Source organism: Lemur catta, chromosome 8, assembly GCF_020740605.2.
Source record: "Lemur catta isolate mLemCat1 chromosome 8, mLemCat1.pri, whole genome shotgun sequence".
Taxonomy (NCBI): Eukaryota; Metazoa; Chordata; class Mammalia; order Primates; family Lemuridae; genus Lemur; species Lemur catta.
In genome coordinates this window covers 30,652,203-30,668,298 of record NC_059135.1, presented here as the reverse complement: position 1 = coordinate 30,668,298, position 16,096 = coordinate 30,652,203, and the positions used below count along the sequence as shown (strand labels likewise).

The following is a 16,096-nucleotide window of genomic DNA, read 5'->3' as shown; positions in this document are numbered from 1 at the left end:
CAAATGTTTTAAAAGTCAATATCAAGATATCCATAATCTTTATTTCAATGCACAAACTCTAAAAGGGTAAAAAATACTCACTCATATAATGGAAAGTCTCTTCAGCGAGGACTGGAGAGAGGGCATCAGATGCATGTTGCTGCTGGTGTGGGGACTGAGTCCAGTCTTGATTTTCATACAGAAATAGAGAGTCTACTTTTAGCCTATACTGTGGTAGCTGTTCTTCCAGCAGATTCACCAGCTCAACTTCAGGGAGATCTTCATTGGAGCAGACATCTAAAGAGGAGAGTCCATGTAAATGAATCCAATATATTTCAATTTACTAGGCTACGGAGAAAATCAGTGAAAAATTAGTTTGGCAAAAGTAGGACAACCAAAAAAACATTAAATAAGATCATTTTCCACTGATTTTTATTAATATATCATGGTACTATAATTGGTCTTTCTCTAGGTTTCTTTAATAAGAACTTGTAAAGTAAAAATAACATGAATTTTTTGGTAGTAATTTTTAAAACTTATTTTTAATTAATTGGACATATTTATGGGGTAGAGTGATATTGATACATGTACAAAATATGTAATGATACAATCAGGGTAACTGGCCCATCCATCACATTTATGGCTTCTTTGCATTGGGAACATTGAAAATCCTCTTTTAGCTATTTGAAAATATATTATAAATTATTAACTATAGTCACCCTACAGTGCTATAGAACACTAGAACTTATTCCTCCTACCTAGCTGTAATTTTGTATCCATTAACCAATCTCTCCCTATCTCCCTTTCTGTCCTCTTTCCAGCCTCTAGTAACCATTATTCTATTCTCCACTTTTATGAGATCAATTTTTCTAGCTTTTACATGAGAACATGAAGATACCATAAGTTTTAATTACATAGTATCTAAAAATAGATTAGTTAGTGAATGTAACTATGTTTTTAAAATTCAATGTGAATTCAGACTAATTTCTTATTTTTCTCCCTATCAATCTATTTAGTACTGTTTAAAAGTGGTCCGATCTCTACTTATATGCTTGGGAGAAAAAAACTGATGCAAAACAACCAGCAGAAAATAGCCAGTTCAACAGAGATAAAATTAAATGTTCTTCAATATCAAAATTTGAATTCTTCAAACTCTGGAAAAATTACATTTTAGTATATTCTCACATTAGCTAAATTTAAAAAAAAACAAAACATTAAAAGTTATTCAGCACTGGTACTGGAATAAGTACTTTATCATTTTAAAGATATGGTACATTTAAAGCCTTAAATATATGAGGAGAAGATAATCTGAAAGGGGAGGAGGGAAAAAGAGTTTCCTCCTAAAAATCTTCCCCAGCCTTCACATAATATAAATTTAGTATGATATGGTTATAAAGAACATTGCCTTGTATCTGGTACCTCCCTCCGTGGTCAATGTAGGAATTAAGTGAGATAAACACATGAAAAAATACTTGTATTTAGTGCAATGCCTGGCACACCATGAAGGAACTCTCTAAATGTTCGCCATTTTTATTATTGTTTTACTATTAAGTTTTTAGACCTAGAGATGAAATCAAGTCTAAGGTTGCTATAGCATCTAAATAATTACAGAGTATTAAAAATAGAAGGTATTTTGAGAAATCATCTAATCCTGCCTCCTAGACAAGGGAACTGAGACTTAAAGGTGAGTGACTTGCTGAGGACCACTGGACGTTTGTCTCAATTTCCTATCCAGCACTGTGCCCACGTGACCTTAGGGCCATCTCTTATTGCTATATGCTCATTTATTAATATTTATAGGACAAAGGCTGACCATTTGTTCTAGAAGGCAAGTTCATATATATCACATCTCTCTCTAACATACCATATTAGTCCTACATATCTCCTAATACCTCCAGGTGTTTAGGCTGCTTATTGTCCCATTTTTCATTCTTAATATTAGAAAGAACATGGGATTTGCCATCAGATCTAGCTTTTTTTTTCTTTATATTTTTATTCTTTTTTTTTAAAAAAAATTTCAATTAGACCTAGCTTCTAACTCTGACTCCTCTACTCATGAGCTATGGGAAGTTAGACACATGATTTATCCTACCTGAGCCTTAATTTCCCTCATTTGTAAAATAAAGACAATCATTTACTACTCTAACCCATCTCTGAACACAGCTGGGCTTTTCTGTCTTTATGTGCCTGCTACTGGCTTCCTGTTCCCAATATTGCCCATCATTTAACACCTCCCACATTTAGCAGTTTACAAAAAAGAAAAAGTTATCCCTTTTAACATGTTTAAAATACTAGAGAAAATATAGGATGCCTTATCAACCCTCTCATGAGATCTGGTATTTCCTTTGTGGGTTGTATAAAGAAACATGTTCTAACTCTGGCAAAGAACAACAAAGTACAGTTTAAGAAAACAAACCTAACAAGGGTAAATTTCTACTACTTGACCTTGACTTAATGACATTTTAATAAGTCAAATATAAGGAGGCTGGCAATATCAGACATCCCTATTTACTCAGAAGGACAAGCAGTTGCTTCATAATCACAAAGAGATAGAGACGAGGTACATTTAAAATCTTAAATATGGTTCTAAAGATTTCAATCCTTGGCAAATCTCTTTTTTTTTTTTAAGACAGAGTCTCGCTTTGTTGCCCGGGCTAGAGTGCTGTGGCGTTGGCCTAGCTCACAGCAACCTCAAACTCCTGGGCTTAAGCGATCCTACTGCCTCAGCCTCCCCAGTAGCTGGGACTACAGGCATGTGCCACCATGCCCGGCTAATTTTTTCTATATATATATTTTTAGTTGGCCAGATAATTTCTTTCTATTTTTAGTAGAGACGGGGTCTCGCTCTTGCTCAGGCTGGGGCAAATCTCTTTAAGAGCCTTGAAAATACATTCAAAATCTATTACTACAAATTCCATGTGATTATCCAAAGCTTTTCCGCCACACATATACTACATACAGACAGTCATTATAATACACGCAGGAAGAGAAGTTGACTATAAATACATGCAGGGCTAAAAGTAGACTGTTAGGCACTCAAGGGCATAATGGAAATGAAAAAAAAAAAGTGACATTCATTAAAAGAGCTACTGGTCCCTAGAAGTTTTCTTTTAGTAAGTATTAATGAAGTCCTGTGAAGTTCAAGATCAATTCCCTACTTCCAAAAAGTAATTTTAAAAATGAGTGTACAATACAGGTTTAGTATGAATAAATTGAGCTAAATATTCTTTAGACTAGTTCCTCCTACCTGCTCCCACATATCTGATAATGTACTATTTATTACTCTCCTGATTGCTCAGGCTTGACAGCCCCCTCTCTATCATTTCATCCTTCAAATGTCTTCTTCATATGCCCGTTTCTTTCTAGTCATATTGGCTCCTCTTATTTCTCTTCAATGTGGCCTCAAAATTGGTCTGTCCTTATGACACTCAAATCATTCTCCACATCTTCACATCTTCGTCACATCACATCACATCATATCACTTATATAAAGCTAAGAGAGAGGTCTGAAATTCATCTAGTCAGAGAAGAAAAACATCATTCAACACTTGGGACAATTAGTAAAGTTCTCAGAAGGGTCAGGCCTACTGTTAGCAGAATTAAATTAACACTAGAATAAAGTATACTAGCATATGGTCTAGAATATGATCTGTAGACCCACATAACAAAGATTAAAAACAAGCCTCAAAAAGATCAACCTTAATCAGCAAATAACTTAAAGACCTGCCAAAACAAATTTTAACACTCTTCCAAGGAAGACAACAAAATCCAAACACCTAACAATGTAACATTCATAATGTTCTGCATTCTGTAAAAATTACTAGATAAATAATAAACAAATAAAGAAATTATAATCCAAAACCAGGAGGAATATGAATCAACAGAAACAGACTCAGTAATGACAGAGATAATAGAATTAGTAAGCAACAATTTAAAAACAGCTCTTATTATTGATAATGTGCTGAAAGACTTAAAAGAAAAACATGAACTTAATGAAAAGAGAAACAGAAGATATAGCTGTATTGATAGAACTCAAATAAAATTAGAGTACAATACCTAAAATGATATATTAGAGTACAATATCTAAAATGAGAAATTCACTGGATAAGATTAGCAGATTACACATTCTCCAGAAGAAAAGAACAGTAAACTTGAAGGCACAGCAATGGAAAATATCAAAAATGAATCAGAGAAAAAAAGGTCAGAGGAAAAAAAGTGAAAGATCATCAGCAACTGTGTCATGATATGAAGCAGTCTAACATACATGCAACTGGCATCCCAGAAGAAGAGAACAAAGGCAGGAGGAAAAACTATATTTGAAAAAATAATGGCCAAAATCCTTCAAATTTAATTAAAACAATAAATTCATAGTTCAAAGAAGCTCAACAATTCCAGGCAGGATAAATACAAAGAAAAACACACCAAAGCAAAATTGCTAAAAAGCAGTGATAAAGCGAAAATCTTAAAAGCAGAGAGAAAAAGACACATTACATTTAAGGGAATAAAAAATGAACTTGAAATATTCATTGAAAGCAATGCAAGGTAGATGACAATGGAATAGCATCATTAAAACACATGAAAAAAAAAGTCAACTGAAGATTCCATACCAGTGAAAAGGTCTTTCAAAAAAGATAAAATAGAGATTTTTTTTTTTCAGGTAAGTAGAAAACTGTGTGACTTCTAATCTATATTACAGAAAATGTTAAAGTTATTCAGGCCAAAAGGATACCAGACAGAAACTTCAATCTATAAAAAGAAACAAAAAGTGACAGAAATGGTAAATCTGTGGGTAATATATGTCTTTTATTTTTGTAATTTATTTAATTTATAATTGATTGTTTAAAGCAAAAATAATAACAATGTGTTATGTATATAATATGTAGATGTAAAAGGCATGGCAATAATAATTATAAGGGATGGTAAGGGGAAATGAAAGAATGCTGCTTTAAGAGTTTCACTTTATGAAACAGTATAATGCTATTTGAAGATAGGCTGTGATAAGTGAAAGGTATGTATTGCAACCTAGAGCAACCACTGAGAAAATTAAGAGGTATAACTAATAAGCCAATAGTGGAATTAAAATGGAATCCTAAAAAAAATTTAAAAAAAGAAAGAAAATGGGGAAAAAAGGAAGAAAGAACAAAAGGAACACACAGAAAACATATAGGGGCACAGTTGGCTCAACTAAAGTCATAATTACTTTAAAAGTAAATGGTGTAAATGCTCCAATTAGAAAATATATATTGTCACACTGGATTTTAAAAAACAGACCTAACTGTAAGTTATCCGTAGATGTCCTTTAAATGTAAAGATTCACATAAGTTAAAAGTAAAAGGATAGAAAATGCTGCGATATCAATTCTACCCAAAGTTTTACAAACACAGAGGGAACACTTCACATCTCATTTTGAGGCCAGCATTACCTCAATATCAAAATCAAGCAAAGACACTGCAAAAAAAGTACAAACCCACAGTGCTCAAAAATGGGACTGGGACACACACTCTCCCTAACAAAACACTTGTAAATCAAACCTGCAATATATAAAAAAGATAATACGTCATGCCCAAGTGGAATTTTTTCTAGGAATATAAGTTTGGTTTAAAATTCAAAACTATTAATAAGCCAACAGAATTTACCATACTAACAGACTAAGAAAGAAAAACCATATGAACATTTCAACAGTTGCGGAATATGTATCTGAGAAAACTCAAGACATATTCATGATTAAAAACCTCTCATGCAACGTGGAAGAGGAGGACATCTTTTCAATTTGATAATGTGCATTCTCAAGAGACTAAATGGTGAAAGACTGTAACTTTTCTCCTAAGATTGGAAATATGGCAAGGATGTTTGCTCTTACCACTTTTATTCAACACTATACTCCGATCCTGTCCCATTTGATAAGACAAGAAAAAGAAATAAAAGGCATTCAGATTGAAAAGGAATATGTAAGACTGTCTCTATTTGCAGACATTATAGGATATGTAGAAAATTCTGATAAATCTACCAGAAGGTTAATAAACTACTAAGAAAAGTTGCAGAATATAAGGTTTACATTAAAAAATCAATTTAACTTCTATACAGTAGTAACAGTTGGAGAATGAAATTAAATAATGCCATTTAAAAACAAAAATGCTTAAGATTAAATTTAATAAAATATATTCAAGACCTACACAATAAAAATCATAAAATACTGCTAAGAGAAATTAAAGACCTAAAAAATGGACAGATATATTAAGTTCATGGATTTCTTCAGATGTCAATTCCCTATAGAGTCTATGTAATTCCATTGAAAATTCCAGCATTCTTTTTTCATAGAAATGGATAAGCTGATTCTAAAATTTATACAGAAATATAAAAAATCTAGAATGGCCAAAATCATTTTTATAAAGCAAGAACAAAGTTGGAAAATTTATATTACCTGATTTCAAGATTTACAAGAGTTACAGTAAACAAGATAATGTGGTATTTCTGTAAAGACAGATTTAAGGATTAAAGGAACAGGATAGAGTCCAGAAATAGACCTCACATACATGAATAAATGATTATCAATGAAATTATCAAGGCAATTTTCAATAGGGGTAAAGATAGTATTTTTAACAAACAATATAGGATATTCAGTTGCAGAGCAAAAAACAAAAAACCTGGGCCCAGCCTCATTCCATACTCAAAATTAACTATAAAATGAACCACTGACTTAACTATAGAAGCAAATACTAAAACTTTTACAGAAAACAGAGAAGAAAATCTTTGTGATCTTGAGATATACAATTATTTTTTAGAAATGACCCAAAAAGTGAATTGTAACAGCAAAAATTGATAAACTAGACTCCATCAAAATTTTAAACTTCTTGCTCTTCGAAAGACACCATTAAGAAGATGAAAAGGCAAGCCACAGTCTGGAAGAAAATACTCACAATTCATTTATCTAACAAAGGATTTACATCTAGAATATATAAAGAACACTTATAATACAACGATTACTATTCAATAGTAAGACAAGTTAAAAAATGGACAAATGATTTGAATAAACAACTCAAAATAAGTTTTATATATGGCTAATAAGCACATGAAAAGATGATCAACATCATGAGCCATCAGGAAAATATAAATTAAAACTACAAAAAGATAATAAGTTCTATAACTTGGTTGTACTGCTCTTTACATATGTGTATGTTTGTCAAAATTCAAACTATACACTTAAAATAAGAGTATGTTATTGTATCTTAATAAAGCTGAATTAAAAAAAACTTTGAGTTTAGATGGGTTTCAGAATTTTTCAGGTTTTTAGAAAAGTGGTGCTATGCATTAACTCTATGTTACATAACATTCCCAACTGGTTTTGTAGCAGTACCCCATTATTTAAATATATTAATATATCTTTATCAAATGAGTTAAGTCTAGAAATAGTCACACAAGTCAGGTTTTATGGGCAAATGAGTTTTAGAACCAAAGTTTAGTATAACTTTGAGTGTTCACAGTTTTTAAAATTTAGCCTTGCAGATATGGTGTCATGGGCCTGGACCTGTGTTTATATACCCCGTAATCCCCAGGAGCCTCTTGTGTTGTCAGCTGCTTGCAGGGTACATGAACACAAACAACTCTGCCCCTGCCTTGTGAAGATAAGAAGATGAGCATGACAGTTCCTACTCACTAGGGGCATACAGAGTATAGGGGAGTGAGACACAGACAAGGAACAGGATACAAGGCAGATTGTGATAATGCAATAGCAGACCAGGGAATGGAGAGATTAATTTAGTTTGTCTCTGAGAAGCCCAGGCTGTACAGGGAAGCTAGGGTTTCATCATGGCAGGTCGTATATGCCTGACTGAGGCATCTGTATTTCATCCTGTAAGCAACAACACTTCAATATTTATCAAGCTGGACTCACCAGTGATGCTTTCCGAGTCTCTGTGATTGCTATTCATGAGGTTTTCTTCACCTGTTGGTGACATAAAAATGGCATTCTGGGACTGATTCATGCAGGATCCTTTCTTGCTTTGGTTGAGGAGGACAGCTTTGGTATGAATCAGAGTAAAGAAAATCCATCAAGCCATTCAATAAAGAAATGGATTTGGTCATATGGATATTTTCTTTTAGATAGATTTTCTCTGATGAGTCAAATGACATCTGTAGCAATGGGTGCTCTCATGTGATTATCATACCTTGGACAGTCATGACCTAAAACAAAAAACATATCAAGTGACTAGAATTCAGTATGCTCTTTAATAACTATAATCTAATTACTTGGAATGTTTGTCATTAAAAATATTTCCCTAATGATGCACATAACAACATGGATAAACCTCAAAATAATTATGCTGGAAGAAGTCAGACAAAAAAAAAAGAGTACATAACTTATGATTCCATTTATATAAAATTCTAGAAAATGCCAGTTTATCTATAGTGGTGGAAAGGACATCAGTGGCTACCTGGGGTTGAGGGAGGAATGACTAAAGGGCATGAGAAAAGTTTTGGTGAGGATAAATATGTTCCTTATTTTGATTGTAGAGATGGTTTTACAAGTCTATATGTCAAAAGGGACTAAACTATACACTTGAAATATGCAATTTGCTACATGTTACTTATATTTCAATATAGCTGTTTTTAAAAAAAGTTTAAGATAATTAACTGTTTAAAGTAACGTAATAACAACAAATTGTAGGGTCTATAACATATGTAAAAGTAAAATGTATTACAACAGCACACAGGCCAGGAGGGGAAAAATGGAGGGAAAAATGGAAATATACTGTTATTATACTATGCATGATATAGTAAAATATTGGTTGAAGGTAGACTGTGATAAGTTAAAGAGGTATAGTATTAACCCAAAAGCAACTATAAGAATTATAGATAATAAACCAACAAAGGAGATGAAATGGAATAATACAAAACAGGGTTTCTCAACCCTGACACAATTGACATTTGGACCAGATAACACTCTGTCATGTACCTTGCAGGATGTTTAGGAGCATCTCTGCCCTTTACCCACTAGGTGTTAGTAGAATTCCTTCCCCAGACACTCTCCAGTTGTGAGAAGAAACCAAAAATGTTTCCAGACATTGCCAAATGCCCCCTGAAGGGCAAAATTTCCCTCAGGTGTGAACCACTGATATAATAGGTGCTCAACCTCATTCATAATTAAAATAAATAAAAATATAAACAAAAATTATTTTCACTCACTAGATTACCAAACATTAAGTATTATATTCATTGTTGGAGAGGATGTGGAGAAAGGGACACTCTTATACCCTGTTGATAAATGCACAAACTGGTATCAGCTTTCAGAAAGCCTATTTGGCAATGTCTACCAAACTGTAAAATGTGCATATACTGTAACTCAACAATTCTACCACTAGGAATTTATACTATGGATATATTCACAAAGTATGCCAAGATGTCAGGATAAGGATGCCCATATGGTATTCGTTTGAAAAATTAAAAAAAAAAAAAAAAACAGTATACACACACAACTGGAACCAAATGTCCAAAAAGAAATGGTTTAATAATGGTATATACAAAGGAATACAATGCACTAAATATATGTGCATACTTTCAAAAATTATCAGTTAGGAAAATTATTCAATTCTACTTATAAGCCTTGCTTTATATCAAAAGATGGTCTCTACTATTAATAAATAGTCTCTGCTTAGCAACTTGTAGTATCTACTTATGGCTAATTTATTCTCATACCTACTATTTCCAGGCATCATAAATATTCAATGTTTTTCAAGAGAGTTACCCTCAAGAAGTAAAAAGTAACAAAGTAAAGGAGAGTACAAAATTGCTACTGAGGCAGAAGAATAGAGAAGCACTCTCAGCAAATCCTAGGAAAGAGAGTTTCAGAGACAGAATGGGCAACAGAATTAAACATTATAAAAAAATCAAAGGGGAAATTTGGTTTAAAAAAAGGAGCAAGGGACCATAAAATCACTGGTGATTTCTAGAAACCAGTTCAGCCAAGAGGTTAGATCCAAAGCTAGGCTGCAAGGTGTCAATAGTGAGATGGTAAGAATGCAGTTTTGTGAGTATGGAGCAGGCTTTCAGATTTCAATAGATCAGTTAAATTTCAAACACTTTTGTGGTTATTGACATGGGGTTTCCATTTCTTACCATTTCTATTACTTTGTAAATGAAAAAACATTTTACAAGGAAAAAAAGACATAATAAACACCAGTCCTTCCCAAAAGTTTATAATTTTACATTAGAACAAAAAATTTTTCTATATTGGAACTCAAAAATTTTAATAAATATTTTAAGATTCTATTATATATATATAACTATTTTTTTGAAATATGTTTGCCAATATAGTAATCTGTAGTGGCCAATGCAAAACAAAGTATAGTTTAAATGCATCTGTTTAGGAATGCTAATTTTTATTCCAGTTGTCAAAAATTCATTATTCCAGGATCAGTTAACTGTATGCAACTGAATTCTTCCCCATGAATTTTACTGTCCAGAACTGCAATTCCTAAATCAATCACTATGGGTTGGCATTAGCTCAAGTGGTTACTTCCTCACGCTGGACTTTTTATCCATCTAAATCAATCACTGCAAGAGGAGTAGTATTAAACTTGGATTAAACCAATAAAGATTCACCTCTTGATCTTGGGAGGAATAAGAAGCAATCTTCCTCTAAGTACACGACCACTGGGTACCTGAACAAAATCTGAACCAGAAGTTCTGCCAACAAAGAAGTTAAATAATGATTTTTTGGTAGGCAACCAGCTACATAAATCACATATAATCTTTACCAAGGTTTTTAAAATTATGATATTCCCGACCTAGATTTATATTTTATATTTTAAAAAATAGAATGGCAATGCAAATATAAGAATAAACGTGCTAGTGTATAACAGGCCATCTAGCCCACAGCCAAATATGCCCTGCTACCTGTTTTTATATAACCTGTGAGCTAAGAATGATTTTTGCAACTTTAAATGACTGGAAGAAAAACAATACCATTACATGATGTGAAAATTATAAGATTCAACTTTTAGTGTCCATAAATGAAGTTTTATTGGAACACAGCCACACTTATTATGGTTTGGTCTTAACTCTTACATACAGGAAAACAAAAACCAAATTGAACACAGAACTAAGTCCATCTTAAGAGTCACGCAGGAAGGATGTTGATTTCCAGGGCAATCCAGGAACCTGCCTAGCCTGTGCCAGGTCAGGGGTTATTTGGCAATGGTATGTTCTTCTGGAGACTAGCTGGGACTAAATAAACCCTTTGAACATGCTCTAGCCTAAATCTGAGCTCCTAAGAAAGATCAGTTTGGAGTAACAGTACTCAGTACAGTATAATGTATGCATGTACTTTGACATTAGACAAGTCTGAATTTTAATCTTATTTACTGCTTTTCTGACCTTGAGCCCAGTATTTAAAATTTTTGAGTCTCACTCCTCACTGTCAAGATGGGGGTATTAATAACTACCCTTTATAAGAAGGGTCAGATAGGAGGATTAAACAAAAAAATAAAAATTCCTAGTTTGGTACCTGACATACTGTAGACACTCAAATGCTCATTCCCCTCAGGTTTCCCCATCTCTTCAGGCCTGAGGAACAGATGATATCTTCTGCCTAATATTTCTTAAGTTTCTGGTTTAACAGCCAACTCTGTACCCAAAATCAGTTCCATGTTTGAGTATGAAGTAGATGCAGTCTGAAGATTACCTCTGAGTAATCTTCATACAGAAAGAGATAAGGACTAAGAAATTGTGCTCCTGGTAATAAAATGACAAGTACCATAAAGCTGGGACTATTGAGGGATTATTACTAAAGGTCTTTCCTTTGTGGATTTTGAGGAAGGTTTGCTTATAGTAAAAAGTCTTAACTCTACCTAGTACCTTTCTTCATAGCATAGTGGCTGTATTAGTTTCCTGTTGCTGCTACAACAAATTACTACAAATTTAGTGGCTTTAAACAACATCAATTTACTACCTTACAGTTCTGGAGGCAAGAAAGATGAAATGGTTTCAATGGATCAAAACTAAGGTGTTGTGCTCCTTCCCTCTGGAGGCTCTAGGGAAACAACTAGAGCCTTTTCTAGCTTCTAGAGCTGTATTCCTTGGCTCAGGGTCTCTCCTACCATCTTTAAAGACAGCAGCATATCATCTTCAAATCTTTCTCTTTGCTTCCATTATCACATTGTCTTCTGCTGCTGCCAAATCTCCCTCTACCTTCCTCTTATAAGGACACCTGTGATTACAATTAAGGCCCAACTGGATAATCCATGATAATCTCCCATTTTAAAATCCTTTATTTACTCGTGACTACAAAGTCCCTTTTGTCATATAAAGTAATACTCATAGGTTCTGGGGATCAGGGTGTGGATATGTTTGAAGACCATTATTCAGCCTACCCCAGTGGTTAAGAACATGGATTCTGGAGCTGGAGTGCCTAAATTTGAATTCCAGCTCCACCACTTACTGGTTATATGACCTTGGACAAATTATTTAACCTCATTTCTTCATCTGTTAAATAGGCCTAATAATAGGATCTACTTTATGGGGTTGTTATGGGGATTAAGTGAATTATGACAGGATAATAGTAGCACCTATCTCAGAGGGTCACTGGGGGGCTTATATGTTAATACACATAAAGGCCTTAGAATAAAGCCTTAGAATACAGTAAATGCAAGTATTAGTTATTACTAATATTATTTCTATTGCCAAAGTACTATTTTATCATTATTATTGTACCTTACACAATGTTGGGCACAATGTAAGGCCTACCAACTGCTTGATGGCATCTTCTCTCAACATAAGAAGTCACATTTACTTCCTACCCTCTGACGAGTGATGTTAGTTTGGTGCCATTAGTCATTTTCTTTCTCTCTCTCTGATGTATGAATAAACAGAAAGCTTGCAGAGAGTCCTAAATGTGGTAGAAACTAAACTATGGCAAGCACAAACACCGACCGCATTTTCTGTGCCTTTCCTAGTGTGTACACACATATTTTTAGTACTTCTTTTAGTGCCATCTACTTTATCTTTACTCAATCATTTTAGGAACAACTTCACTGCTTTTCTTTATAAAACAACCAATCAAACACACATTATTTAACAAGAAGCAAGCTTTTGTAATACATATACATTAAGGGAAAATAAAGAAAAATAACTAACTTATTTTAATAAGCATGAGACTTAAAAAGAACCATCAAAACGTGTCATTGATATAAATATTGCTGGCAGAAAACAACATGGCTAAGGACTTAGATAGTTTAGCCCAGCCATGGAACTAAGTGGTCAACAGTGAGTGCCTAAATATAGGCCCTTGCCTTTAAAAAAAATCTTACTACTTCCTTAAAATGGATACTCTGGCCAAAATAGCCTTACTGAGAAGGCTAAAACAATCCTGGGAAATTTCACCTATGCTGGAGTGCAGAGTCTTGAATTACAATAAATGTAATCATTTAATGAAATGTTTACATTGGAAACATATTTAAAAATTTTATTTTACAGACAATACTTTGGGGATTAATTTAAAACACATGTTGGTTGCTGATCTGCATGGAGGAGTGGGAACAGTGCCAATCACCAACTCAGCAGCAGCTCTCCTAGAAGTGGTGACCTAACTCAGACAAAAGATATGCTGTGTAATTTAAAACATGAAAATTTACCATGTTCCTACATAAAATAATAGATTTTTGATAAAGACAAACACTCATTAATTTTAACATATCTGGCTACACCACAGATAAAATTCACAAAAAAACCACAGTAATTTAAAAACCAGAGATTAAACCACATAAACAACCCTGGCTTCAGTGCTAAGAGCTGGGAAAAAAAGTGGGAGAGGGGGGTCACCACCAAAATCCAACCTGGACGGTGAGCAGCAGACCTCATGAAGGCAGAAAGCACATACTGCCACATACCAAGTCCAGCTGCACGGATGACCACTGTAAAACTACATGGGCTACACTCAGCACAGCTATTTTATCAGCTATTGTAAAATCCACCTTGAGGAAATAGGATCTGTGACCAGCAAATATTTTGTCCATTTTTTTTACTGCCATTTAACTGAAAGATCAGTGGAGTTTTCAGAATATGGAATATGTGGAAGCAGCTCTACTTACAAACAGGCTGGATTCCAAAAGGCTATTAAATCCATTCCTTTAAATGTCCAAAACCATGAGTGAGATTTAGGCTTATGGGGTCAGCACTTCCTTCTAATTTGATATATTTTGGGCTTTTTAAAAACTGCCCTATTTTGTTTACAATGAATATCTGCTGAGGCAGGCAACCCCTCCCTGCCACAATCTTCACCAACAGCAGAAGGGAGGTAACCTCTGGCAGCCAAGGAATCCACACTAGAGCCTCACCTACACATCAGAAAAGGCCTTGAACCCACAGTACCATCTGTGGTTTTTGGTAAGTTTCCAAAGCCATACTTTTCATTCACCATGCTTGGCCTTTAAGTTCTTGAACTCCTAACCTTGACCTGAATTAACCTTTGACTAAAACAGGCATTCCACTTTAGCAATGATCCTCTGTCAAAACATTTCAGAGCTCTGGCTGATTGTCAACTGCACAGGTACATCTATCTTCACACATCATGGGACTGCCCTTCATAATCATTCTTATTGTCCAATGATATACTTCATAAGTGTAATTTTCTCACTTTTAATTTTTTATACTATTTCTATTTTTGTGTCCATTAATCTATCACTAGCATTGCTTTTAGGGACAACATGGGATTTGCAATATAAAATACTTCAAAAATATACACTTAATAAAACAAATGTGCTATAAATAATAATAGCATGTTATAAATAATGGCAGAGTTGAAAATTACCATCTGCTGGTGATCAGCAGAACTGAATCCCTTGCTCTGGAGTGTACTTACTTTGTCCCTACCCATAAAGTTCATAAATTATAAGTTTTAAGTGGAAGAGTTTGTTTAAAAAGATTTATAAGAAAGTTAATCTACCATGCAAGGACCGGGCTTTCTGTCCTATAGATATAATTTTAAATGCTGCTTATGCTTGGCATTTGGTTCCAAACCAAATATTAAAGAAGGTTTGAAGAAAAGTTTAGCCTAATACCTTGTTTGCAAAAGATAATGAATTCATATTCTTTGAAGTAATCCACCCAAACTACTAAAGTGGAAAGGGATGTTGTTTCTCTATACTTTCCTCAACAATGAATGCCATGAGAAGAAAACAGGTGATTGCTGATGAGTACCTGTGATTCATTAGGGCCTTCAGTTACTAAGAGCTAAAAATTCTATTGAGGAGTCAAAATCACCAGAACAACACTAAAGGTTTTCTAGGCAAGGACCCACTTGTAAGTCAATGATTAACTTTACAGAAAAGCAGCACATTGTACAACCTTGGTGCACATTCCACACTTTACCTTTTATAAGAATTAGACAAATAATCCAAAAGCAAAGGATATTAATGGACTTTTTCAAGAAAGCAAAGTCTAGTCATTATCAGAAACCATTCTGTTTCATATTTTACAACTATATCCTTATCAAAGCACATGGGAGTTATCAAAATACAACATCAACCTTGACGAAAATGTTAAATCATGTTTAATACCTACTCTTTAATAAGTTAGCAAAGCAGGGCTTTCATGTAAAATGTTAAAAGAAAGTATTTTATGGTGTTGAAATAATTAAACTTTACCCATCCAGAAAATTCGCAAATCCAGTGTGCTGGAGTTCCAAATATGGCACCTAATAAAGGTTGTCACCATCCTTGGATTTCATTTTCAAATTCTTAGTACTATAATGTTAAACAAAACATGTTAGTATACGTGCTTCCCTTTCCTATTTGGCCTCACAATGAGTTACACATACTGGTATTCAAAAGTTAAAGTCAGAAAAGTTAAATAGCATCTCTGTATTTATAATGGACTATGAAATAATACATACTACATAATTTTATTTTCAATGATTTTTCATTAGTTCTCCATATTCCCTAATGAGAAATATTAAAACTGAGAGATCTATACTTAGATAACTTAAATCCCTCTGAGCCTGTTTCCTCATTTATAGAAATGTGGACAATAACGGTACCTATTTTATAGGGCTGTCATGTGGATTATATGAGTTCATATTTATAAAATGTATATAACAGTACTTAGGACACAGTAAGCATTACTT

The 16,096-nt window shown here is 33.7% G+C and overlaps 1 protein-coding gene across 3 annotated transcripts in view; it reads right to left on the bottom strand.

Annotated features, from left to right (window-relative positions):
* The window catches only part of TRAK2 (trafficking kinesin protein 2), a 58,940-nt gene that overhangs the window by 27,054 nt on the left and 15,790 nt on the right, over positions 1-16,096 (bottom strand). Inside the window, exons 1-3 of one of the 3 annotated variants that reach the window (XM_045559738.1) lie at positions 15,618-15,716; positions 7,871-8,160; positions 82-276 (exon numbers count right to left, since the gene is read on the bottom strand). In XM_045559738.1, the coding sequence (XP_045415694.1) occupies positions 82-276; positions 7,871-7,961 (286 nt within the window). In that variant the 5' untranslated portion in view covers positions 7,962-8,160; positions 15,618-15,716. Of the gene's footprint in view, positions 1-81; positions 277-7,870; positions 8,161-10,578; positions 10,649-15,617; positions 15,717-16,096 lie in introns of those variants that run through there. The other 2 variants (XM_045559737.1, XM_045559736.1) reach the window with 2 other exon arrangements.